Here is a 27,645-nt window from a genome sequence, read left to right as displayed (position 1 = left end):
CACTTATCTTTGTCTGCAAGCAGTTAAAGTTAGAGATTATTAAAAAAGATGCCTGAATACACAAGTGGAAGTGAGTGTAGTTTTCAGACATAAACGATAAGCTACAGAATGTGGAAATAGCAATTTGTGCAGCTTTGAAGCATCCATGTAATTTCCAATATTACCAAAAAAGGTGACTACACTTCCAAAATACTCTATTGCCTGTAAGGTGCTTTAGGATGTCCTGAGGTCATGAAAAGTGTTACACAAATGAAAGTTCTCTCTCACGATTTGGTTTGCCTCCCGATTTTTGACACTGATGGTGTTTTGCTCTATGGGCTTCGCTTCTTCATCTGGGGTTTTGAATTTTTAACTAAACTCAGAACAAAATATTTCCCATGAAATGTTAGGAACGCAAGTGTAGCAGCTGCAAGGGAGTCCTCACAACACTCATCAATATCCAAACTGTATGTTTTCTTACCTCTTTTATATTTTGGAGAACCCAGGCTAAACGAATGGACACGTGCTGCGTGGAGAAATGGATCACACTCGCAGCTAAGAAACGCTTCTTCCTTGTCAGAAAATGGAGCAATCCACTGGATTTATGAACCACCTACATTAAAAGCAAGGAAGAACAATAGTCAATTATTCTGCAAAAAAAAAAAGTGCATTTGATAGACCCATGGTCTGGCGTCTCAATGAATCTTAAGCAATTCCAACCAGAGCTACAGTTAAATCTTTGGATCTGATCCAAATACTTTTGAAGAATTGTCAAAATGGAGTTTTCTAGAGTGAGGCTTGCTGATTTCCTTGCTCCCATTCCCAACAGCAAATGTAGCAGGAATTGGCACAAAATTCCTCCTTCCCACTCCATTTAGAAGCTGTTACCAAAAAAGTGAACATTCTAAATGTGCATGAACATGAAGCAAGTAAGTTGCTGCGTAGCCTTCTGAAGCAAACAATTTTATTGGAAACCATTAAGAAATCGAGCATGCCTCGTGGCTCTGTGAATTTCCACACAGCATTAAGCAGAGAAGGAAGGTGGAAACCAAAGTACACAAAATCTTCAAAATCCACACCAAGAAAGTCTTTCAAATCACATTTCCAACACATTTGACAGACTGTGGGTCGTTTTCAAAATTAAAACTTTGAACCAAATTTAAGTGCAATTCTAATTAAACGTATCTCTACTTTTGTACTAAACTCAGGTTATCAACTGTACCATAAAACAATGAACTGGTCTCTAATTACCTAGTGAAAAGAACATGGAGTGCCACAGATAACAGTAATTGAGCCTATGGCAGAATCTCACAGAAGTTCAAATCTCAGAGAAACTAAGATGAATTGTTTTCAGTCTCCAATCAGGTTTTTGGTAATATTAGCCTTTGGGATCTTCTTCTTGATACAGGGCAATTGGAAATGAGAATGTGAGGGTAAAAGGTATAAAAAGTGGAGTTGGTTTTGTACATGAGGGAAGGTCATGTGAATTCCTTTTAAGACTTAAACTTACTCACTTTTCATAAAAGGCCTTTTTTATATTTTTCCTGATACAGTTGATTATTAGGAAACAAATGAGAACAGCTTGGAAACTTCAACATGTGATATTAGCAAATGAATGCTAACTAATTTTAAATGTCGGTTTAAGTGGTTAATTAATATAAGTAATTGCTAGGCTGCTTTTAATATCTTTCTTCTAATACAAGACTTCAATGAGAGAGCAAAACGGCAAAGACATTGCAATGGCAAATTATTCCCACACCTCCACGGATGCAGCAATGGTACTCCTTAGCCAATGCACTCGGAGAACGGCAGAATGATATTGGGAGGGCACAATTTTTTAAAATTTGTGAAAGCATGTGGCTGTTTTACCGTCCTGATTTGATTTTATCAATCTTTTTTTTTGAGCAAACAATTGAAGCTATTGAACATAATTTGTTTTTAGTTCCACTGAAACAATTACATTTTAATTTCCAACCATTTCTCAAGTCTTTTTCTTTTCCTTCGCCGTTCTTTTAGGCTCCCCCCTTCATTCCTTGAGCTTGCCCCAAGTTCATAGTAATGGCAGTGTGGGCTTAAGAAAGCACAAGAGTGGAATTCCCTTCCAAATTTCTTCATCCTTCATGTAATAAAAAGCCTCCAGCTGACAAATAGCCTGAGGTCATGAATTTACCAGGCGAACAATAAAAGGAATGAACTGACATCCTATCATCCACAATGTATTAGTACGCCAGTGTGCCGCTTTACTGTCATTACCCTTTAAAATGATTGAGTTGATCTCAGCTCCAGCTTAATAATTACCAATACTTTCTTACCATCACAATCGCAAACAAAAGCAATTTTTAAGGAATGGGAATCAGAGATATTTTCTTTTAAAATGCCTGCATTATAAAACTATATTACACAAAGTAGATACTGAGAATACTTGTGAGTAGGATATGGATGATAGTTAAGGGCCAATGTTAAAATTCATATGTGAAGTTACAAGTCATTAGTGACATATCCATTTTCACTTCAATATCCCAAGACGAGGATATATCAAAGGGACAAATAAAGGAAATAATCCTCCTGATTCGCTGTTGGATAATGTTCATGTGAACATCGGAGGAGCACAGAGTGAGCTGGCTGTGTTGCTTCCACATGATAACAGCCTGCCAATACTCTCAGTTTTTCTCATCTGAAATTGGCCTGTGAAGTACTGCAGTAGGAGTTACTCCCTTCAGAAGGAACAGAAAAGATAACTTGAAAACATGCGGCCTAACCAAAAGCTTTGTGGTTTTTACAGAACATTTTGTGTCCCAAGTCATTTTAAAAGGTGTGCCATAGCATTTAAATTATAATTAAACACAGTTTCAAAATTATATAATTTGCTGTATGAAATATGCAAATCGAAATTGATACAACAAATGGTATTCATCAACAGGAGTTTCAATATCTGTCACGCCTCATCCTTGCCACCTTAATTATGACCTTAAAAATATAGCACTCATCTGGCAGCTCCCCAGAATTATAACTTGACTAAATTACCCAAAGTAGTAATGATTTGTTCCATGATTTGACAAGATCAACTGCTCGAAGGTCTTGCCAGCAGATAAAGTTATGAAAGGGTCTTCCTGTTGTCCTGAAAGACAAATATGGAACATATGGATGAAGAATGTAACAATTTCAACGACCCCACTGAAAACTTCAATTCCTATGATGAAATATCTCAGGTAGCTCTACTGCAATGTGTTGTAAATATATAAAGACCTCATATTTTTTACAGATCAATTAAGAAATTTTTTGATGAATGGTAAATGCGTTGATAACACAACCATCTCTACATGATATCCCATTAAAAACGAGGGAGAGAAGTTAAAGTTTGCAGGGAACACAGAGTGGAGTTAAGTGAAAAAGTCCCAATAGCTGCTTGAAATAAAGATAAAGACTTCTTCCAACTGAGTTTTATTTTTGGTGCATAAAACTCTACGGTGAACTTATCTCACCTGTATTCTCTTTTATACATTCAAATGGGTACTTAGCTAGTTAACTGATAATTACCAACTGAACTCCTTATGAGTTAACTACTTCCTTCCCCAACATTAAGGCTACAACACAGTTAACCCGAATCTCTGATCCACACACCTTGCAAAGTATGGCTTCATAGAATGACTGCTATGTTACAATGCTGGATTGGCAAGAGAATACGGGGTCAATTTTCTGGGTAGAGACTGCTTAGGGTCAATATGAGCACAGTGCACCAGAAATGTGCTGCAACTGTGGAAGAGAAATAGTTCCTTCTGGCACTCATCAGCAAAACGAAGGTAAACTTCATGTCCGTGTAGATGCACAGAACTGTTGAAATATCCTCAGCTTGCAGGGGGTTTGGGTGCACATCAGGCTTTAAAAGCAGAAGGCTGATTAAAAGGATTAAAAGGACACAAAGCAACAGGAAGATTGTGTTTTTACAATAATCTTCCCTTCAAATACCACATGGAATTTGACTAAATTTCCCAATGATAGATTGAAGTAAATTTATTCATTAGAGGACACCATGGGCTTCAGAATATTGTTTTCCATAATAAGGGGCTTTTGACAAAAAAAAAGTTGTCTTTCCTTCAAAAGGAAATGAATATTGGATACTTTAATGCTACATTTCTATTAAATGCATTGAGATACCAAACTATCTGGAGCGCTGTTAGTAAAATTGGAGTTTCATCAGGTGCTACTTGTTGGCATAATGTGTGACTATAACTGTTGCTGTGCAAATTTCCCTAAATAACAGTCACTGCACAACAAAAGTAATCCACTTTGTGAAGCAATTTCAGATGTTTTAATGATGTGATTAGATATTGTATAAAATGTAAGTACTTCTTTATTACTCCCACCTGCATCCAATATTTCCAATCGGATAAAACCAGGCAGTACAACTTTCACATAGCCGGTTTGATCAGGGTTAAATTATGAACATAGATTGCATAACTCAGCCCGTATTTCCTGGGGTACAGAGGAGTCATTCTGAATGAGGAATTTAAATGTTGAAGATTCAATCTCTTCCTGAGGTCCACAGCATCACACATGCCAGTGAACTCGATTCGCTCCATGTGATAAGAAGAGACAGCTGAAGGCACTGAATACTGCAAAGGCTTTGGGCCCTAACAACATTACTGAAGACTAACTGTGCCCCTAGCCAAGCTGTTCCAGTACAGCTACAACAATGGCATTTATCTAACAATGTGGAAAATTGCCAAGGTACATCTGATCAATGGGGGACTGGCAGGGGCCTGGCAGAGAGGGAGGGCAGTTGGGGGGAACGGGGGATTGGGGTGGGGGGGGGGGAGAGTAAGTGCACTGAATTTAACTGGTTATCTGTGACATCATCTGGACCAGCACTACTGTAAACCACAGGCTCTTCCAAATATCATGCTGACCTAGGCCAGTCAAATTTCACTCCTATTTGTTTAAAAGTGGAACCTATTATGATACTACACTTTCAATGGAAAAACATAACTATGTTTAAATTGTTTTGCAACCTGTATGAATTTTTGTTGATGAATCTCGCTTCTAATATCTTCCAGATGTTGGCATCTTGAGTTTTGCCTGGCCCATAAAACCTATGGGCCGGCACTTAAGCATCTGAAGGTAATGTTTCAGTTCTGGCAAGTAGCACAATTATACACAGATTTTACAAAATGAAACAAGGCAGATCATTGTTGTAGAAGCATCACATTTTTTGTGGGGGAGGAGGGGGGGAAGCCTTGTTACTTCTCCAGCAATTACATGACAGTGCAAACTGTGTGGAAATAAGCTATTAGGGAAAATGGAAGTGAGAGAGTTCACTGTATATTTTTCCTTCTCTCCATTGAATAAGTCCTGCAATTGCACAACACAAAAAGAAATCTTAGATGGAAATGACAGGCCTAAACCTGGGTCCATTGTGTATTCTAAGCTTACAGCAGCGAGCATATTATTCTCTTCAAATACTTACTTGTCCCAAGTGACAAATGTTGCTCTCTGCGTTGAAATACCAAGAGCAACCATCTGCTTCATGTGCAATCCGGAAACTGAAAGCACAAAATACAAGGATCGTTTTATCTAGTGCATGAACAATGCCAGTAGGATAGCAGAACAAGCCAAAAACTTTAAAATAAAAGCAAAATACTTTCGATACTGGAGATCTGAAATAAAAACAGAAAGCACTGGAAAAACCATCTGTGAAGAGAGAAACAGAGTTAGCATTTTGAGTCCAGTATGACTCTTCTTCAGAACATGGGTTGGGCACAGTTCCAGCTAGTTTACCCCCCTTTAACTGATGGTAAGAAATTTTGGCTGTGGGGGAAGAGAAAATAGCAACAATGAAATTGTACTTTGTACCAGGATTTTGGGCAGGGTCCTGGATAGGACTAATCAGCAGCTGTAAGTTCTATCCAGGAAATTCAGTCCTTGGGTGTTTTGGGAGGTAAGGGTGACAAATTAAAACAGTTCCGGGCTACAGAATGAAAACTAAAAAAAAGAAAGAATCCTGTGAAGTCAAAGTATACTAGTTGGAAAGAGCCTTGAAATAAGTAACTCTTGAAATTCAACCCAAATAAGAATTGGTTTCAAAAGCAGTAAATAAAACCCAGAATCACAAAGAGCTTACGGATCAGTTACCAATATGAGTAGCTCACCAGTTAGAAAGGAAATGTGAGTAGCTCACCAGTTAGAAGGGAAATGCCCTGAGTACGCATTCCATACTAGTGCAGCAACAATTTCAGCCTTGAAATTACAGTGTGGCATTAGCCTAACTCATTCATATGAAGCGCCTTTGTCCACTCTTTTCAACCGATACATTAATCCATTCAAATAGCTGAACAAAGGAATTTCAAACAACCCCAGTTAACCAGTTGCAGGTTAACATCATAGTTCATGATGTAATTTCAAGGCTTTAATTCAAAGCCAGTTTGAGATTATATAGCTGGAGGGTTAATTAAAAAAGGAAACAAATATCCTGTTTTCATATTTAAGGCATTTTTGAAGTAGTTACACCCCTCTCTATCTCTGTAATCCCCTCCAGCTCTACAATCTCCTGAGATATTTGCACTCCTCTAATTCTGGCCTCTTAAACATCCCTGATTTTAAATTGTGCCACTATTGGTAGCCACACCTTCAGTGGCTTGGACCCTAAGCTCTAGAATTCCTTCCCTACTACTCTATCTCACTTTCCACCTATAAGGCATTTCTTAAAACCTACCTCTTTGGGTCATCTGACTTAATTTCTCCCAATGTGGCTCAGTGTCATACATTGTTTTATAACGCTCCTGTGAAGGGTCTTGGGATGTCTTATTATGTTAAAGAGGCTATATAAATAAAGGTTATTGCTGTCGTTATTAATCAAACATCAGTACAACTTCAACTTTTAACTTTCTTTCACCTCCCATTTCCAATAGTGCTTCCCCCCCCCAATAAAAATATATTCTATTAACATGCCAGCATCGCCACACTGCCTTGTGGAAATCGATTTGACTATCCAATAGGCATTTATTAAAACAAATCACGATTCTTACAGGATTTGACTTTCAAATACTTTTCAATCCCAAGGCAGAATAAATTTGCTTAAAACACACATACTTTCACAATCTGAACGTTAGCAAGGTCAGGGGTCATGGACATAAACTGATAAAAGACAACTTCAGGATGTCATGAAATATTTTAAGCAAACTTGCTAAAAGGGAGTAATGCATCAAATTGTATTCCAGGCTAGATAGTAGAAGGCACAAACTCTGGAGTAGCTCAAAACACAGACAGTAGGCAAACTTTAGCTCTATATGGAAGGATAAAATGGATGAGCTAAATGGGTCCATTCATCTGTGAACTTTTCCACAATTTGGCAAGGCAACTGTTCCCAGGATTTATTTGCAGTTTCAAGTTATGAAACTTGAACTCTCTTCCTAACAGCACTGTGGTTGTTCCTACAAACACATGGACTGCAGTGGTTCAAGGCTCACCGCCACCTTCTCAACAAGGCCAATTAGGGATGGGCAATAAATGATGGCCTAGCCAACAGCGCCCACACCCCATGCACAAATAAAAATTGTTCTCTAGTTAATCTAAGATGAAACTGAATATTGTGGTGGGCAATTCAAATGCTGGGCTGAATTTTTGCAGAATGAAGCCAACTCCGGATGCCTTTAAAAATGGCAGGTGGAACCAGATTCCGGGATTCCCACTCCAATTCCTGGCACCAGCAATTTTTACCAGCACAGGATAAGGGTGCAGGTAGCAAACCTACACCCTGCACTCCCAACCTGGCTAGTTCCATTGTGGGAATAGGCATCTCATATTCACTTCTCACTATTTTCACAGAACCAGGCCAGCTTCTCAAGGACCAATGGTTTACAGTCCCTCAAATGAGAACCATTTGAAAGTTATGTTGAAAAAAATCTTGCCCATGGCCTCTCCATGCCACCTCACCCAGTATGCACTACGTACAGAACCAATGAGCCATTTAAAAACAGTGGCAATTCTTGAAATGCTTATTTAAAACAAACACCTAGCATCCATAATGAGGCCATTTTTTTCTGTTGATAAAGTTCCCAGATGTTCTCATTACGAATGGTCGGCTGAGCTTCAAGGCTGACTGATGGATGTTTAGATGGGCTGAGGTAGAGTGTTTTCTTCAATTGATTGACACCTTTATGTGATTACAATAAGTTATTCCTTCTTTGACCTGCTTTGGTTAATATTTGAGTATTTATTAGGACCAGGTTAAGGGGCATGAAGTGAGGTAAAGTTTATATTATTGATACAATAATGGCTCTGTCTGATTCACACTTTCATAAGGTTGTAAAAGCAGCAGTTTTGTTGCAAAGAGATTTGTGAATGGGAGTTTATCTTTAAGTGAGCATTTCAAGAATTATAACTGTTATTATATGGTTAATTAGTTCTGTACATAGTGCATACTGGATGAGTGGGCACGAAGTAGGAATGGGGGGTAGGTGTAAGGGATGAGGGCTAGAGGGCCAAACAGCCTTTAATACAATTGGAACTAAGTCCCAAAGAACCAAAGCAGGCCGTTTAACCAGCCTGCTTCACCACTCCCCTGCCTCTGTGGCATGCTTCCGGAGTTGTTGGGCCTAACTCACTCTTGCTCCTGCCTGCCTGCCCAGAATGAAAATATTGCACACAAGGGCCACTTTCATGTAAGCGGGCATGCCCAGTCTGGAAATTTCCCAACTGGTACTTCTCGCCTCATTAGCGAGATTCCAGCCCGACATCCCTCTAACTTCAAACCAAATTTATTTTTTGGGTGGGGAACTGCCCTCACAGCGTGTGCTAGATTAAAATAAGAAAGGCAAAAAAATGAGAAAACTTAAGCTACTGTAAGACCGGTTATAAGCAAACCATCTTGGAAGTTAAAAGGAAAATCTAATTAACAGCAATTTACGGCAAGTCAGGAGATTGGAAAGAATATAAAGAACGGCAATGAATGACAAAAAGATAAATAAGGAGGGAAAAATTAGAGTATGAGAGAAAGTTACCTACTAATATAAAGATAGATAGTAAAAGTTTCTATAGATATTCAAATAAGAGTTAACAAAGCGAGCCTTGGTCCTATAGGGAGTGTGCCTGGGGAATTGATAACAGGGGAGGGAGATGGTGGATGAGTTAAACAGGTATTTTGCTTCTGTCTTCACTATAAGAGGCCACAAAGTAACATCCCAGAAATAGCTGTAAATCAGGAAATGGAAGGGAGGGAGGAACCTTGGGGAAAATTACACTCACCAGGGAAGTGGTATTGAGCAAACTATTGGGGCTGTGGGCTTACACATTCCCAGCTGGATTTCTCCTTAAGGTCTTGAAAGAAGTGGCTAGTGAAATAGTTGATGTACTGGTTTTAATTTTCCTAAATTCCCTAGATTCGGGGAAGGTTCCATTAGATTAGAAAATACCAAATATAACTCCTTTATTCAAAAAGGGAGGGAGACAGGAAGCAGGAACCTGTAAGCCAGTTAGCCTAATATCTGTCATAGGGAAAATGTTAGAAACTTATTAAAGATGTTATAGTAGGGAACTGAGAAAAATTCAAGGCAATCCAGCAGAGTCAACATGGTTTTGTAAAAGAGAAATTATGTTTAACCAATTTGTTGGAATTCTTTCAACGAGTCGCATGCGCTGTGGATAAAGGGAAACTGAATGATGTACTATACTTCAATTTCCAGAAGGCATTTGATAAAGTGCCACATCAAAGGTTATTTCAGAAAATAAAAGCTCATGGTATAGGAGATAACATATTGGCATGGAAAGAAAATTGGCTAGCTAACAGAAAGCAGAGAGTTGGCATAAATGGGTCTTTTTCTGGTAGGCTGGATGTGGTAGTTGTGTGCCACAGGAATCAGTGCTGGGGCCTCAACTTTTTCAATTTATATAAATGACTTGGACAAAGGGACTGAAGGAATGGTGCCTAAGTTTGCTGATAACACAAAGATAGTAGGAAAGTAAATTGTGAAGAGGATATAAGGAGTTACAAAGTGACATACATAGGTTAAGTGAGTGGGCAAAGATCTGACAAATGGAGTATGTGGGCAAATGTGAAATTGTTCATTTTGGCAGGAAGAATAAAAAGAAAGCTTATTATCTAAATGGTGAGAAATTGCAGAGCTCTGAGATTCTGAGGGATCTGGGTGTCCTAGTGTATGAATCACAAAAGGTTAGTATGCAGGTACAGCAGGTAATTAGGAAAGCTAATAGAATGTTATCATTTATTGTGAGGGGAATTGATTACAAAAGTAGGGAGGTTATGCTTCATTTATACACTGGTGAGATCACATCTGGGGTACTGTATACAGTACTGGTCTCCTTATTTAAAGAAAGATGTAAATGCCTTGGAAGCAGTTAAGAAAAGGTTTACTAGACTAATACCAGGAATGGGTGGGTTGTCTTATGAGGAAAGGCTGGACAGGTTAGGCTTGTATCCACTGGAATTTAGAAGAATAAGAGGTGACCTAATTGAAACCTTTAAAGATCCTGAGGGGATTTGGCAGGGTGGATGTGGAGAGGACGTGGGAGAATCCAGAACTAGGGGTCACTGTTTAGGGGTTGGTCATTTAAGACAGAGATGAGGAGAAATTTTCGCTCTGGAGGGTCGTGAGTCTTTGGAACTCTCTTCCTCAAAAAGCAGTGGAAGCAGAGCGAGATAGATTCTTGATTAACAAGGGATTGAAAAGTTATGAGGGTAAAGGAATGTGGGGTTGTGGTTTACATTCAGATCAGCCATGATCTTATTGAATGGCGGAGCAGGCTCGAGGGGCTGAGTGGCCTACTCCTGCTCCTAATTCATATGTTCTTTTGCAATGCACTTTAACTATGAAAGGGAGTCATTGAAACTAATCAGCATTATGTACTTAGTTGTAACTTAAGAACTTTGAGAACAGTATGACACAGTGTATTGTTAGATCAGATTGATACCAAACAGGTTTAGTGAATGTTTAGTGAACCAAACAGCCTCAGAGCAAAGGCTGGTTGCAGTGACAGGGGCCTTCCAGAAGTGCTGTGGCAATCAGTTTCCACGAACCACAACTAGGGCTCAATGAGGACTGATCCATCTAAGGGAACTTAAACAACCTGAACTAAAGTGGACTTGGACTGTACCATTAAAAACGATACATCAGCTTTGAGTGCGCTATAAATTTAAACAATTTCTGATTACACAGACTAGAAACATAAAAGCAAGAATAGGCCATTTGGCCCATCAAGTCTGCTCTGCCATTCAGTTAGATTATAGCTGATCATCTGCCTCAACGCCAATTTCCCATTCTATTTCCATATCCCTTGTTGCCATTAGTATCCAGAAATCTATTGAGCGTGTTCAATGACTGAGCTTCCACAGTCCTCTGAGGTAGAGAATTCCAAAGATTCACCACCCTCTGGCTGAAGAAATTCCTCCTCATCTCAATCTTAAATGGCCAGCCTCTTATTCTAGGACTGTGTCCCCTGGTTCTAGACTCACCAGCCTGGGGAAACATCCTATCTACATCTACCCCATCATGCCCTGTAAGAATTTTATAAGTTTCAATTAAATCACCTCTCATTCTTTAAAACTCCAGGAGAATACAGGCCCAGCTTCCTCAATCGCTCCTCATAAAACAATCCTGCCATTCCAGGGCATAGTCTAGTGAACCTCCATTGCACTCCCTCTACGACAAGTGAAAGGGAGTTCAAGCACCCTCCAATCCCGCAGCAACTACACGAGGCTCAAGCTTCCTTCACCAGTTTTATTCAAGTATGCAGGGGAGACTGTATCCATACAAGGTGGGTACAAGCTCCCCAACTGGTCACATTTCCTTGCAGTTATACTTATCCCATCCTATTTGCATGCACCAATTTTGCATGCACCAATGATCAATGTCTACATCTCATTTACACACACAATTAGTTTCGTCTTTCCTATTATCTTCGATGTGTACATGTTTTACCCTCGTTGCAGGACCCAAGCATTTTCACACATACTTAGTTTGGTGTATCCTATTATCTTCTAGACACTCGTACATGATCACATTATCCACTCCTATTCAATGTATACAGACAATCCTTGATTCTTATCTGGTCCAGACTATGGCTTGTACTTTATCAAAAGCCACTTCTTTGTCCATTGTATTTGGTTTTTAACTCTTTCACCTCCTCCTTCAGCAATTATATCCTTCCTTAGGTAAGGAGACCAAAACTGTACACAATACTCCAGGTGCGGTGTCACCAAGGCTCTATACAAATGCAGCAAGACATCTTTACTCCTGTACTCAAATCCCCTTGCAATGAAGGCCAACATACTATTCGCCTTCCTAATACCTTGCTGTACCTGCATGCTAGTTTTTAGTGACTCATGAACAAGGACACCCAGGTCCCTTTGGACATCATTACTTCCCAACCTCTCACCATTTAAGAAATATTCCGCCTTTCTGGTTTTTCTACCAAAGTGAATAACTTCACACCTATTCACATTATATTCCAGCTGCCATGTTCTTATCCATCCACTTAGCCTCTCCTTGAAGCCTCCTTACAGCTAACATTCCCATTTAGTTTTATGTCGTGAGCAAAATTGGAAATATTTCATTTGGTCCTGACATCCAAATCATTTATATAAATTGCGAACAGCTATGGCCCCAGCACTGATCCTTGCGGCACCCTACTAATAACAACCTGCCATCCTGGGAATGACCCATTTATTCCTACTCCCTGTTTTCTGTCTGTTAAGCAATTATTAATCCATAGCAGTATATTGCCCCCAATTCCTTATGATCTAATTTAGTTTATTAACTTCTTGTCTGGGGCCTTTTCCTCTCGCTTATCACTTTTCCTGGCAACCTTATAAGCCACTGCCTTTGATCTAATGCAATCTTTAACTTCTTTTGCTAGCTACAGTTGTTTCATCCTTCCTGTGGGGTTTGTGCGTCTTCGAGGAATATATATTGTTGTAGACCATATAATACTTCTCTAATATTAGCAATTGCCTGTCTACTGTCAAATCTTTTAATGCATTTTCCCAATCCACCATAGTCAACTTGCCCCTCATACCTTCAATGTTTCCTTTGTTCAGATTTAAAACCCTAGTTTCAGAATGAACTAAATCACTTTCAAAGTTAATGTGAGATTCTATTATGGTCATTATTTCCTAAATGCTCCTTTACAGCAAGGTTATTAATTAGCCCTTTATCATAATACTAAATCTAAAAATAACCCAATCCCTAGTTGGTTCTTCAATGTACTGCTCCAGAAACTTATCTTGTACACACTCCAGGAATTCATCCTCCACAGCATTAGTACTACATCAAGTTTACGCAGTCTATATGTAAATTGAAGTTGCCCAATATTACTGTTTCACCCATGTTACATGCATATCAAATTTCCTGACTTATACCATGCCCAAAGTTACCCCTATAGTTTGGTGGCCTATAAACAGCTTTCACCAATGGTTGCTGCCCCTTTCTGTTTCTCAGCTCCACCTAAACTGATTCTACATCTTGATCCTTCAGTCTAAGATTCCCCTCTCACTAATGTACTGATCTCGTCCCTTATTAACAGCGCTATCCCACCTCCTTTTCATTTTTGCCTATCTTTCCTAAATGACGAATATCCTTCAATATTCAGTTTCCAGTTTTGGTCACCCTGTAACCATGTCTCTGTAGTGGCAATTAAATTATACCCATTTACCTCTATTTGTGCCTTCAAATCATCTACCTTGTTGCACCCCTAACCTTGCCTTTTTAAACACTATTCCACATTCTGATTCTATTTGAAGCTTGCCTTCGCTTCATCTGGCTTCTAATTTCACTAACTACTTTTCTACTTCCTGTTATGAGTTTTGCTTCCAATCTGAGCTCCCCATGAGGTTCTTGTCCCCGTGTTGACCTATTTTAAACCCTCAACAGCACAGCAAATCTCCCTGTCAGGATATTAGTAGCAGTCCTACTAAGGTACAACCTATCCATCTTGTACAGGTCCCACCTGCCCCGAACCATTCTCAATGCCTCATAAATCTGATGCTCTCCCTCCTACACCAGCCACATGGTTAATCGCTCAAACCTCCCATTTCTATGCTCACTAGCACGTGGCATTGGGAGTAACCCTGACAATTACTGCTGTTGAGGTCCTACTTTTTAATTTCTTTCCTAACTCCCTAAAAGCCCCAAGTCACATGTTCTCTGAAGTTTTCAAGGAATTATAGTTAAGCTTCCTCCACATGGTGAGGTCCACGCTTTACTCAGCCCATCCGGGTAATTGCCAGAGACAGATGCTTCTCTACATGAAATAAAGGCAATACAAAAAGGAAGAAGTCTCTGAAGCTTTTATGAAATCATCTATTCCTCATTTCACTTAAGCAAACGGAAACAGGAAATGATTGCATTGCATAAAGGTTGTGAAACTTTCATTTTTGAAAATCTTTGTTACTTCCGTTACACTGCCCGACTGCACGTCCATCTCAGCTCAAGTGGTGCTGAAAACCTCATTCTTGCTTTCATTATCTCTAGACTCAACTATTGCAACAGAGTCCTGACCCGTCTCCCACATTCCATCCTCAATAAATTTTGTCATCCAATCCTCTGCTTAGTGTGTCTTAACTCACAGCAAGCCCCTTTCATCAACCCAGTGTTACTAACCTATATTGGCTCCCAGTCAATCAATGGCTTGATTTTAAAATTCTCATCCTTGTTTTCAGTCTCTCCATGGCCTCACCCGAAGAACAAAGAAAAGTACAGCACAAGAACAGGCCCTTCGGCCCTCCAAGCCTGCGCCAATCATATTGCCCGTCAAGCAAAACATTTTGCACTTCCAGGGTCCATATCCCTCTATTCCCATCCTATTCATATATTTGTCAAGCTGCCTCTTAAACACCACTATCGTACCTGCTTCCACCACCTCCTCTGGCAGCGAATTCCAGACACTCATTACCCTCTGCGTAAAAAACTTGCCCCGCACATCTCCTCTATAGTTTTCTCCTGTCACCTTAAATCTATGTCCGCTAGTGATTGACTCTTCCACCCTGGGAAAAAGCTTCTGAATATGTACTCTATCCATGCCACTCATAATTTTGTAAACTTCTATCAAGTCATCCCTCAATCTCCATCGTTCTAGTGAGAACAATCTGAGTTTCTCCAAACTTTTCTCAAAGCTAATAACCTCCAGACCAGTCAGCATCCTGGTAAACCTCCTCTGCACCCTCTCCAATGCCTCCATATCCTTCCAGTAATGTGGTGACCAGAATTGCATGCAATATTCCAAGTGTGGGCTAACCAAAATTCTATACAGCTGCAGCATGGCTTCCCAGCTTTTATACTCAATACCCCTGCCGATGAAGGCAAGCATGCCATATGCCTTCCTGACTACCTTATCCACCTGCATTGCCACTTTCAGTGATCTGTGGACCTGTACACCCAGATCCCTCTGCCTGTCGATGCACTTAAGGGTTCTGCCATTTACTGTATAATTCCTACCTGTATTAGACCTTCCAAAATGCACTACCTCGCATTTGTCTGGATTAAACTCCACCTGTCATTTCTCCACCCAAGTCTCCAACCGATCTATATCCCGTTGTATCCTTTGACAATCCTCTTCACTATATGCAACTCTTCCAACCTTAGTGTCATCTGCAAACTTACTAATTAGCCCAGTTACATTTTCCTCCAAATCATTTACGTATACTACTAACAGCAAAGGTCCCAGCACTGATCCCTGTGGAACACCACTAGTCACAGCTCTCCATTCAGAAAAGCACCCTTCCACTGCTAACCTCTGTCTTCTATGACCAAGCCAATTCTGAATCCATCTTGCCAGCTCACCTCTGATCCTGTGCGACTTCACCTTCTGTACCAGTCTGCCATGAGGGACCTTGTCAAAGGTCTCAAATATCTCTGTAATCTCCTCCAGCCCCATAAGTCCCCAAGATATCTGTGCTCCTCTAATGTTGGCCTCTTGTGCATTCCAAATTATAATTGCTCCACCATTCGTAGCTGAACCTTCAGTTACCTAGGACCCAAGCTCTAGAAGTCCCTCCCTACACCTCTCCTCCTCTCTATCATGTTTTCCTCTTTTAAGACACTTCTTAAAACCTACCTCTTTGACCAAGCTTTTGGCCATCTGACCAAATATTTCCTTATGTGGCTTGGTGCCATACTTTGTTTAATAATCCTCCTTAGTGGTGCCTCGAGGTGAGTCATGGCTATATAAATATAAGTTGTTGTCTTTGCAACTGAAGCAGGAAATAGTACTGTGTGGTTACATTCTCTTATAGGCACATATAGACGACAATGAAACTGCTGTGGGGGGCTGGTTAGCTCTGTTGGTTAGATGGCTAGCATGTGGTTCAGATTAATTCCACAGGTTCAACTCCCATTCTGGTTCAGGTAGACTTGGGACCTGCCTCTTTGCCCTGCCCCTTAGTGTGGTAGGCAATGGCAAACCATCACTTACAAAAACTGCCAAGGAAAACAGGTCAGGGTGAAGCATCAGCAGACAATGAGGCAAGGACCTACCCTTGGGCAATGCAAATGTGTCCTGAAGAATCAGGCATTGCATCTTCTTTTACCTTTACAATTCACAATCAATATTCTTGAAAGTTCCTTCAACTTCAACTCACATTTCAGAGGAAGTTACAAATAATTTCTATCAGCTTGGTCTCACCAATGTGTAATCTATACTGGAGTAGGCTGTGTACTGAAGCTGAACCTGGAATCATAGCCAATGTTCCTCCACCTGGCCTTACCCAGATCAAGGATCATTGCCAGAGACAGAAGTTTCTCTATAGGGAATAACGGCAGCACAGTCTCAAAGTCAATTTGGTTTTGCTATTGGGAGCTCAGAACAGAAAGCAGGTTGCTTATTTGCCTAGTCACACTGCGGTGCATGAAACAGAAAATATTGCAAATAATATGCACCAAATCGGATTTTATTTTAAACTGAACCTCCAAAAGGAAACTTTCTCCTTACCTTCAACTGCTTCTTTCACAACAGCAACAAATTGTTCAAATATTGAGTCGGGATTCACCTCAACCCTGCCAGGTTTGGGATACAACATGGTTATCTGTTAGGAAAAATAAATGGCAACAGACAAGCTGAGGAAAGAAGTTTTTGAAGAATATTCTCACGTTATTGACTACTTCATGATCACAACATAGCACCTGGCAGTGCAGACAACATAAGAATGGATTTCATTGCATTCATCAAAAATTATAAAAGATTGTAAAAAAAATAAACTATTCACTTTAACAAAGCAGTAAGTGAGATAAACAATTTATATAGGTAAATCAGCTATTTTCCAATATTCGATGTCTTAATACCAGAAGTTGTTATAGGCTGGACATTTGGAATTAAGTAAGAATACATAGGGGCATTTGCACCAACTATAATGGTATTCAAAGCAGTCTGAGTCTGGGAACAGAGCCTGACCTGATTTCATATGCTGCATTTCAGTCAGTTCAGGGTTTGACAGCAATCTTTGACACAGATTTGATATTATGCAGATCCACCAACATTAATGCTGGATCCTGGTCACCAATTTGTTGGGGCTGATGATCTGGGTTGCTGAGTTGGTACAATAGACAGAGTAGGTCAGTAGACACTTCTTAGGTGGAACACATTCTGTTGATTTACAAACATATTCTGCAGCTACACTTGTATGCTTTCAACTGAAGCCCTGTCTCTGCAGTACAGACTCCAACTATAGACTACTGAGGTAGCTAGTGCTACTCTTCTATTGGGTACTAAGATCATGTGACCTTCCATTATAACATTCTTCTTAAATGCATACTACACATTAGATACCACATCCCTCCCTCTTTACTCAAATACATTTTACAGTTACAATTACAAATTTCTCAAAATATCAAATTATTTACAAGTAATTTACAAATTCAGTCTTTTCTGGGGGTTTCCTTATGCATGCAGAAAATCTCAGCTCTACAGTTTCAGATGCTTTGTCAGGAACTTCCTTTTCTAGTTTTCTGAACGTCAGGTTCTTTGGTGGGCACCTGCAAATCTGTTTCCTCAACTCTTGCAGGTACAGCCAACCCTTTAGACATATCTGTACTCAACTAAGTTCTCTCAACAGGAAACGCTGATCAGTGTTGAACACTGATCGAATCATTTCTTGGTGATTTGTTTCTCTCCTCTTTATATAATGCACATGTTTCTGTATGACTCGACCTTCCACCTTCACGTGGTAAGGAACTCACTGCACTTATTTCACCCGATAACCCATTTGGTCCTTCTCCAAAATGCTGTCTCTCCTACAGTAAACTTCCTGTCACTACTACGCCAGTCATGTCTAGTTTTCTGACTTCCCTGACTCCTTTCCACCTTCCCACCCAAATTTGGCATTATTAAGCCCAACCTTGTCCTGAGGCAGTGCTTCATCAATAATTCCTCAGGTGCTAAAATAAATAAGAAAAACATGCTAGTTTGGTTGTTAAGGAATCTTCAACTAATTTCTTCATGCCAGCCTTGAATATTTGAACTGCCCTTTCGGCCAGTCCATTTGAGGAAGGGTGGTATGGTGAAGTTTTTACGAGAGATACCGTTGAGTCTGATAAACCGTTGAAACTCAGTACTCTTAAATGCCATGCTGTTATCAGATAAAACCACTTCTTCTAGTCCACGATTGGCAAAACTTTGATGTAGCTTCTTAATTGTAGCAGAAGACATTGATGACTTCACCTCATACATGTCCATCCACTTTGAGTGGGCATCAACAATAAGCAGAAACATTGTTTCCATGAAAAGGTCCCACATAGTCGATGTGTAATCGTATCCATGAGCTTCCTGGCCATTGCCAAGGGTGTAACAGAGCTGTTGAAGGTAACTTTTGCACTTGCTGACGCTGCATACAATTCTTCACTAAGCTCTCTATTTCTCCATACATCCCAGGCCACCATAGATAGCTGAGTGCAATGGTCTTCATCTGGGAAATTCCTAGATGTGCACTATCTAGTTCAATCAACAATGGCTTTCTTCCTTTTGGAGGAACAATCACTCATGCTGCCCACAATGAGACACCATCCTGGCTGGTAATTTCATGCCTTCTACTAAAATGCAGTTTCATTTAGTCAGATACCTACACTTGTGACCAACCATAAAGAACTTATTCTTGTACTTTGGATAAGACTGGGTCTCGACTTGTCCAGTCTCTGATCAGCATAGTTGAATCTAAGGAATTCAACAATAAAACGAGTTCTTGTGGAACTGGGATATCCTCATCTTTTTCTTGTAAGGGCAAATGGTTTAGTGCATCAGTGTTTGCAATTTGATTTCCAAGCCTGTCGAAAGTATACTCATACGCTGCCAGGATCAATGCCCATCTTTGTATTCTTACTGAGGCTATGGGTGGTATAGCCTTGTCCTCGCTGAACAATCCTAGCAATGGCTTGTGGTCTGAAAAGATAGTAAAATGACAGACGTGTATATACTGATGAAATTTCTTGACACCAAAGATGATCGACACGCCTCCTTTACTGTGAGTATCCCTTTTCTGCTGTGGTAGGTGCCCTTGATGCATATCCTATAGGTCTTTTCATCCCATCATCCATTCGATGGGAGAGCACTGCTCCCACTCCATAGGGAGATGCGTCACATATCAACCCCAATTCTTTCCTCTGGTCGTAATGTACTAATAAACTGGACGAGTGCAACATTTTTTTTTTTAAACCTTTATGAAAGCTTATTTCTGTGGTGTTTACCAAGACCAAGGTTGGTTTTTCCTGAGTAAGTAATACAGGGGTGCCAGTTCTGTCGACAAATCAGGTAAGAAACGCCTATAGTAATTGATCATCCCCAAGAATGATTTGGGCTCAGAGGTGTTCTTTGGCACATGTGCCTCTCTTATGGATCTCACTTTTTCCTCAACTGGGTGGAGGCCCTGTGAATCTACCCTGTGACCCAAATAGATTAGCTCCTTCAATTGGAACGTGTGATTTTTTTTAAACGCACTCCAACTTGCAAAAGACATTTTAAGGCTTTTTCGAAGTTTGCCAAATGCTCCTTTTCAGTGAGTCCTGTCACCAGAACATCATCTAAATAAACTACAATGTGGGGCAGTACGTGCAGTAAACTTTCCATTGTTCCCAGGGGTATGGCACAAGTTGAGGAGACACCGATAGACAAACGGGTATATTGGTACAACCCTTTGTGTGTATTAATTGTGACAAATTCCCAAGCGGCCTTCAATAACTCTAGTTGTTGATAAGCATGACTCATATCAAGCTTCATGTAGGCAGTTCCACCTGCCAGCATAGCATAAAGGACTTCGATTTTTGGTTTGGGGTGTCTGATCCAGCTCAGCCACTTTATTAACTGTCAATTTGTAGTCTCCACAAATTCAGATGCTTTGGTTGGGTTTAAGAACAGGGACTATTGGTGCTGCCATTCTGAGAACTGCACAGGTTGTATAACTCCCAGTTTCTCTAATCTGTCCAGTTCAGCGTTGACCTTTTCCTGCAGTGCATAAGGTACTGGTCTTGCCTTCATGAATCGGCAGGTCACCTCTGAGTCCACATGAATTTTTGCTTGCAGCCCCTGGATCTTCCCAAGTTTGTCCTTGAAGATTGAGACATATTTTTGTAGTAGCTCTAGTAACCCACTTGCTCTCAGCTGGAAAATTTCAGCCTATTCTAACTTAATTTCCTTTAGCCAGTTTCATCCAAGGAGGCTTGGCCCCTTGCCTGCTACCCTCATCAAGAGTAATTTTACCAATTGGCTTCTGCAATTAACAGTAACTCTGCTTATACGTTTGACTTGGATGTCTTCTTCCATGTAAGTTTTTAAATTTGGCATCTGTTTCTTCCAAATTTAATATATATTTACCATAATTCAGATATTTGAAGGTGTGTTCACCAATCACTGTAGTGGAAGCTCCTGTGTCCACTTCCATTCTAATAGGTCTGTTATTTATCTTCACTGTTACATATATTGGTTCTGTTCTTCCAGCCTTCAAGTTATACAATGAATAGGTATCTGAATCTGTTACTTCAGGCTCTTCTACATTGTAGCTCTCACAAGGATTTTTCTTTTGTTTGAAAGTCTGCCTGATTCTTTCCTTGCACTGTCTAATTAGATGTTCATTTCAATGAAAATAAAAACATTCAATTTTTTTTAAAACTGTGCCAAACGGCCTCGCAGTTAATAAAGAAATGACCACTTGATTAGTAGCAATCAGATTTGAGAAAATGGATGGACATTCTTTTTCAAACTTTGTAAAAACAAAAACTTGCATTTATATAGGTCCTTTCATGACCTCAGGACATCAAAAATACTTAATTGGCTCTGAAGCACTTTGGGAAGTGTAGTCACTGTTGTATGAAACAAGGCATCCAATTTTTGCACAGCAAGACCCCACAGCAGTACTGGAATACTGATCAGATAAACTGATTCTTAGTGATGTTGGTTGGGTGATAAATATTGGCCAGGATACTGGGAAGAATACTCCAGCTCTTTCTGAATAGTGCCTTGGGATCCTTTACGTCCAAGATCTCACTCCCTCTCAGATACCTCAAATACATTCCAAATAAGCACAAAATCCACGTCAACTTTTTCTTTGCCAGACCTCAAGTTTCCATTTGCTTGTATAAAACTGCATTTGCCTTTTGTCACCCACTGTTTGATCTTGTCAAGGCGATTCTAAATGGGTTATTGATATTCATCATTTACCACTGCTTTCAATTTATTAACTGCAAACTAACTCTTTCTTCAATCATTCCTTCTTCAAATTTATAAAAAATATAAACAGTATCCCCAACAGTGAACCTTGTGGCTCCACTGGTGACTGACTGCCAAGCCTGACCATGCATTACTGCTCATTGCAGTCTATTAGCCAATCATTTGCAAATCTATTTTAACACATCCCCATCTATCATTTGAAACATACAAGATTCTGAAGGGGCTCGATAGAGTAGGCACAGAAGGTTTTTCACCTGGCTGGGGAATCTAGAACACAAGGGCGCACTCTCAGGATGACAGGCTCATTATTTAGGACTGAGCGGAAGAGAAATTTCATCACTCAAGGCATTGTGAATCTTTGGAATTCTCCACCCGAGAGGACAGGAATGTGGACGTTCCATCACTGAATATGTTTAAGGCTGAGGCTGACAGATTTTTGGTCTTTTTAAAAAAATTATTTGTTCACAGGACATGGGCATCACGGGCAAGGCCTGCATTTATTGTGCATCTCTAATTGCCCTTCAGAAAGTGGTGGTGATCCACCTTCTTGAACCATTGCAGTCCATGTAGTGTAGGTACAGCCACATTGCTGTTAGGAAGAGAGTTCCAGGATTTTGACCCAGCGACAGTGAAGGAACACAGTGAAGGGAAGCAAGGGATATGGGGAATGGATAGGAAAGTAGAGTTTAAGCTGGAGATCAGCTCTGATCGTATCAAATAGTGGAGCAGGCTTGACGGGACATATGGTCTATTCCTGCTCCTATCTTTTAATGTTCTTTTTTGTTCTTTTCACATGGCTGAGCTACTAGTTGGTAGCGGTGGTGGTGTTGATGTAAAACATTTTAGTTCACAAACTAACAAATATGCAACTAGGCTTAAATTTACAATGGAAAGAAGTGTTTTGAAATTTGTGCAGACATGTTTTAATGCTATACCTCAGTTACCTCTCAACGTTACATTATTTTTGGTTTGGAAGGTGGAAGTTTTTTTTTAAATGTGCTCTTGAAATGGGAGCGTTGCCAGCAAAGCCAGTATTTGTTGCTCACCCAAATTGATTTTGAGAATGCTGGTGAGCCATTTTCTTGAACCGCCACAATGCATGTGTTGTAGGTACACCCACAGTGCTGTTAGGAAGGGAGTTCCAGGATGTTGTCTCAGTGGCATTGAAGGAACGGTGATATATTTCCAAGTCAGGATGAAGTGTGGCTTGGAGGGGAACTTGCAGGTGGTGGCGTTCCCATGCATGTGTTGCCCTTGTCATTCTAGGTGGTAGAGGTTGTAGGTTTGGAAGGTGCTGTCAAAGGAGCCGAGGAGAGTTGCTGCAGTGCATCTTGTAGATGACACACGCTGCTGCCAGTGTGCATCAGAAAATGTTGGAACATATGTAAAGTAAAACTTTGGGGGTGGGTGGAATGTTTAAAATTTTCAGGGCAGTGAACATTCCCCAAGGATCCAAAACAAGCTTTGTGCTTTCAGTATTCACAGCCTCCTGTTACATTAATGCAAGCTGTAGTTTGGTCAACTTAGGTACTGAAGCAGTCCTTGGCTATTTGCACCAAGACCTGGACAACATTCAGGCTTGGGCTGATAAGACAAGTGACATTCACACCACACAAGTGCCAGGCAATGACCATCACCAACTAGAGGGAATCAAACCATCTCCTCTTAACATTCAATGGCATTACCATCAGTGAATTTCTCCCACTGTCCACATGGTGGGGAACACCACTGACCAGAAAAAGAACTTGACCAGCAATATAAATACTGTGTCCACAAGAGCAAGTCAGAGACTGGGAATTCTGAGGTGAGTAATTCACCTCCTGTCTCCCCAAAGCCTGTCCACCATCTACAAAAAATAAGGGCACAGAATGTATCCTTCAACGTTCATCACCAAGAGTGAATTAATAGGACCACTACAGACCGAGCTGGCTGAGTCCTGAAGAACACTGAAGGCTGGGTCTGAGGCAGGTGGTGAGGGAACAAACAGGAGGGAAAAACATGCTTGACATCATCCTCACCAACCTGCCTGCCGCAGATGCATCTGTCCATGACAGCATCGATAACAGTAACCAGCAGAGGGGAGGTAGTGGCATAGTGGTATCGTCACTGGACTAGACTAGTATTCCAGACATCCAGGGTAATGCTCTGGGGACCTGGGTTCAAATTCCACCACGGCAGATGGTGAAATTTGACTTGAATAAAAATCTGGAATTAGAAGTCTGATGATTACCACGACACCATAGCCTATTGTCATAAAAACCCATCTGGTCCATTAATGTCCTTTAAGGAAGGAAATCTGCTATCTGGTCAGGTCTACATGTGACTCCAGACCCACGGCAATGTGGTTGACTGTTAGAATGTCCTCTCAATGAGGGCAATTAGGGATGGGCAATAAATGCTGGCCTAGCCAGCGACACCCGCATCCCATGAACGAATAAAAAAACTGCACTGTCGTTGTGGAGGACTCTTCCCATTGAGGACACCCTCCATCATGTTGTGTGGCACTACCATCATGCTAAATGGGAAAGATTTTGAACAGATCTAGCTACTCAAGACTGGCTGTGGGCCATCAGTATAAACTGACTTATACTCAACCACAATCTGTAACCTCATGGCACTCTACCATTATCACCAAGCCAGGAGATCAACCCTGGTTCAATGAAGAGTGCAGGAGGGCATGCCAGGAGCAGCATCAGGCATACCTAAAAATGAGGTGTCAACCTGCGGGAGCCACAACACGGGACTACTTGTGTGCCAAACAGCATAAGCAGCAAGCGCTAGACAGGGCAAAGCAATTTCACAACCAACGGATCAGATCTAAATTCTGCAGTCCTGCCACATCCGGTCGTGAATGGCAGTGGACATTTAAAACAAATGGCTTGGGAGATGTATTGGCTTTAATTTTCTGAAACTCCAAAGATTCAAGGAAGGTCCCATTAGGTTGGAAGACAGTGAACATAACTCCATTATTCAAGGAGGAAAGCGGGAAACTACAGGCCAGTTAGTTTAATAGGGAAAACGTTAGAAGCTATTATAGCAGGGCACTTGGATAAGTTCAAGGTATTCAGGCAGATTTAACATGGTTTTGTGAAAGGGAAATCATGTTTAACCAACTTACTGGAGCTCTTTGAAGAAGTGGCATGCTGTGGATAAAGGGGAACCGGCGGACGTACTGTACTTAGATTTCCAGAAGACATTTAATAAAGTGCCACATAAAGGTTATTGCAGAAAATAAAAGTTCATGGTATAGGGGGTAACATATTGGCATGGAGAGAAGACTGGATGGCTAACAGGGAGCAGAGGGTAGGCATAAATGTGTCTTCTTCAGCTTGGCAAGATGTAACGAGCGGTGTGCCACAGGGATTAGTGCTGGCACCTCAACTGTTTACAATTTATATCAGTGACATGGATGAATAGGATGGTTGCCAAATTTGCTGATGACACAAAGAAAGGTAGGAAAGTAAGTTGTGAGGAGGACAAAGGGAGTCTACAAAAAGATATAGATAGGTTAAGTAAGTGGGCAAGGATTTGGAAAAATGAAGTATAATGTGGGAAAATGTGAAATTGTCCATTTAGCAGGATGAATAAAAGAAGCATATTATCTAAATGGTGAGAGATTGCAGAGCTCTGTGATGCAGAGGGATCCAGGTGTCTTAATGCATGAACTGCAAAAGGCTAGCATGCAGCAACAGCAAGTAATTAGCAAAGCTAATAGAATGTTATGATTTATTGCAAGGGAAATTGAATACAAAAGGGAGGTTATGCTTCAGTCATACAGAGCACTAGTGGGACCTCATCTGGAGTACCATACAGTATTTAAGGAAGGATATAAATGCATTGGAAGCAGTTCAGAGAAGGTTTACCAGACTAATCCCTGGAATGGGCAGGTTGTCTTATGAGGAAAGATTGGACAGGTTAGGCTGTATCCACTGGAGTTTAGAAGAGTAAGAGGCAATTTGATTGAAACATTCAACATCCTGAGGTGTCTTGACAGGGTGGATGTGGAGAGGATGTTTCCTCTTTTGGGAAAATCTAGAACTAGGGGTCACTGTTTAAAAGTAAGGGGTTGCCCATTTAAAATGGAGATGAGGCAAAATGTTTCTCTCAGAAGGTCGTGAGTCTTTGGAACTCTCTTCCTGAAAAGGTGGTGAAAGCAGAGTCTGAATATTTTTGAGGCAGAAATAGATAGATTCTTGGTAAGTAAGGGATTGATAGGTTATTGGGGGTAGGTAGGATGCAGATTTGAGGTTACTATCAGATCAGCCATGGTCTTATTAAATGGCAGAGCAAGCTTGAGGGACAGAATAGCCTACTCCTGCTCCTTGCTCATATGTTCGTAACTCACTGGAGGAGAAAGCTCCACAAATATCCCCATCCTCAATGATGGGGAAGCCCATCAGTGCAAAAGATAAGGCTTAAGCATTTGCAACAATCTTCAGCCAGAAGTGCTGCGTGGATGATCCATCGCAGCCTCCTCCAGAGGTCTCCAGCATCACAGATGCCAGTCTTCAGCCAATTCAATTCACTCCACGTGATATCAAGAAGCAACTGAAGTCTCTGGATACTGCAAAAGCTATGAGGCCTGACAATATTCTGGCAACAGTACTGAAGACGTGCTCCAGAACTTGCCACACCCCTAGCCAAGCTTCTCCAGTAAGCTACAACACTGGCATCTACCCAGCAATGTGGAAAATTGCCCAAGTATGTCCTATATGCAAAAAGCAGGACAAATCCACCCCGGCCAATTACCACCCCATCAGCAAATTCTTCAGCATCAGTAAAGTGATGGAAGGGGTCATCAGCGGTGCTATCAAATGGCACTTGCTTACCAATAATGCATTTAGAGAAGGCAAACAAAGCAAGGGAATACTCAATAAATGGAAAGCTATTGAGAAGGGTTGAGGAAGTGAGAGACCTTGGAGTGAATGTTCACAGGTCCTTGAAGGTGGCAGGAAAAGATGGTCAAGAAAGCATGTGGAATGCTTTCCTTTATTGGGCGAGATATTGAATACAAAAGCAGGGATGGAATGATGGAACTGCATAAAACACTGGTTAGGCCACAGTTGGTATTTTGTGCACAGTTCTGGTCACCACATTACAGGAAGGACATAAAACGCTCTAGAGAGAGTACAGAGGAGATTTACAAGAATGTTGCCTGGGCTTGAAAATTGCTGCTATGAGGAAAGATTGGATAGGCTAGGGTCATTTTCCTTAGAGCAGGGGAGGCTAAGTGGTGGCCTAATTACGGTGTACAAAATTATGAGGGGCCTAGATAGGGTAGACAGGAAAGACTTGTTTCCCCTAGGTGAGGGGTCAATTACTAGGGGGCATAGTTTAAGGTGATTGGTAGAAGAATTAGAGGGGACATCAGGAAAAACTTTTTCACTCAGAGGGTGGTGGGTGTCTGGAATGCACAGCCTAAATTGGTGGTTGAGGCTGAAATGCTCAACTCATTTAAAAGGTACCTGGATCTACATGTGAAGTGCTGTAACCTGCAAGGCTATGGGCCAGGTGCTGGAAAGTGGGATTAAAATGAGTGGCTAGTTTCTTTTTTCTCTTTTTGGCCAGTGCAGACATGATGGGCTGAATGGCCTCTTTCTGCACTGTAGCTTTTCCGTGGTTCTAACCTGCTCACTGACACTCAGTTCGGGTTCCATCAGGGTCACTCAGCTCCTGACGTCATTACAGCCTTGGTTCAGACATGGACAAAAGAACTGAACTCAGTGAGGTGAGAGTGACTGCCCTTGACATCAAGACACCATTTGACAGAGCAAAGAGTCCTAGCAAAATGGGAATCACTGGGAATCAGGGGGAAAAGTCTCTGCCAGTTGGAGTCATACCTAGCACAAAGGAAGATAGTTGTGGTTGTTTGAGGTCAATCATCTCAGTTCCAGGACATCACTGCAGGAGTTCCTCAGGTTAGTGTCCTAGGCGCAACCATCTTCAGCTGCTTCAATGAAGTTCCTTCCATAAGGTTAGAAGTGGGGATGTTCGCTGATGATTGAACAATTT

At 40.9% G+C, this 27,645-nt stretch overlaps 1 protein-coding gene across 2 annotated transcripts in view; it reads right to left on the bottom strand.

The window, feature by feature from the left end:
* gk5 (glycerol kinase 5) overlaps positions 1-27,645 on the bottom strand; it is a 92,297-nt gene that overhangs the window by 59,157 nt on the left and 5,495 nt on the right. For both annotated transcript variants that reach the window (XM_041182844.1, XM_041182845.1), the window contains exons 2-5: positions 16,915-17,008; positions 5,444-5,519; positions 3,004-3,097; positions 461-592 (exon numbers count right to left, since the gene is read on the bottom strand). In XM_041182844.1, coding sequence (XP_041038778.1) covers positions 461-592; positions 3,004-3,097; positions 5,444-5,519; positions 16,915-17,008 — 396 coding nt within the window. The remainder of the gene's footprint in view (positions 1-460; positions 593-3,003; positions 3,098-5,443; positions 5,520-16,914; positions 17,009-27,645) is intronic.

This window comes from Carcharodon carcharias, chromosome 2 (assembly GCF_017639515.1).
Source record: "Carcharodon carcharias isolate sCarCar2 chromosome 2, sCarCar2.pri, whole genome shotgun sequence".
NCBI classification, from domain to species: Eukaryota; Metazoa; Chordata; class Chondrichthyes; order Lamniformes; family Lamnidae; genus Carcharodon; species Carcharodon carcharias.
This window is presented reverse-complemented; position numbering and strand designations above follow the sequence as displayed.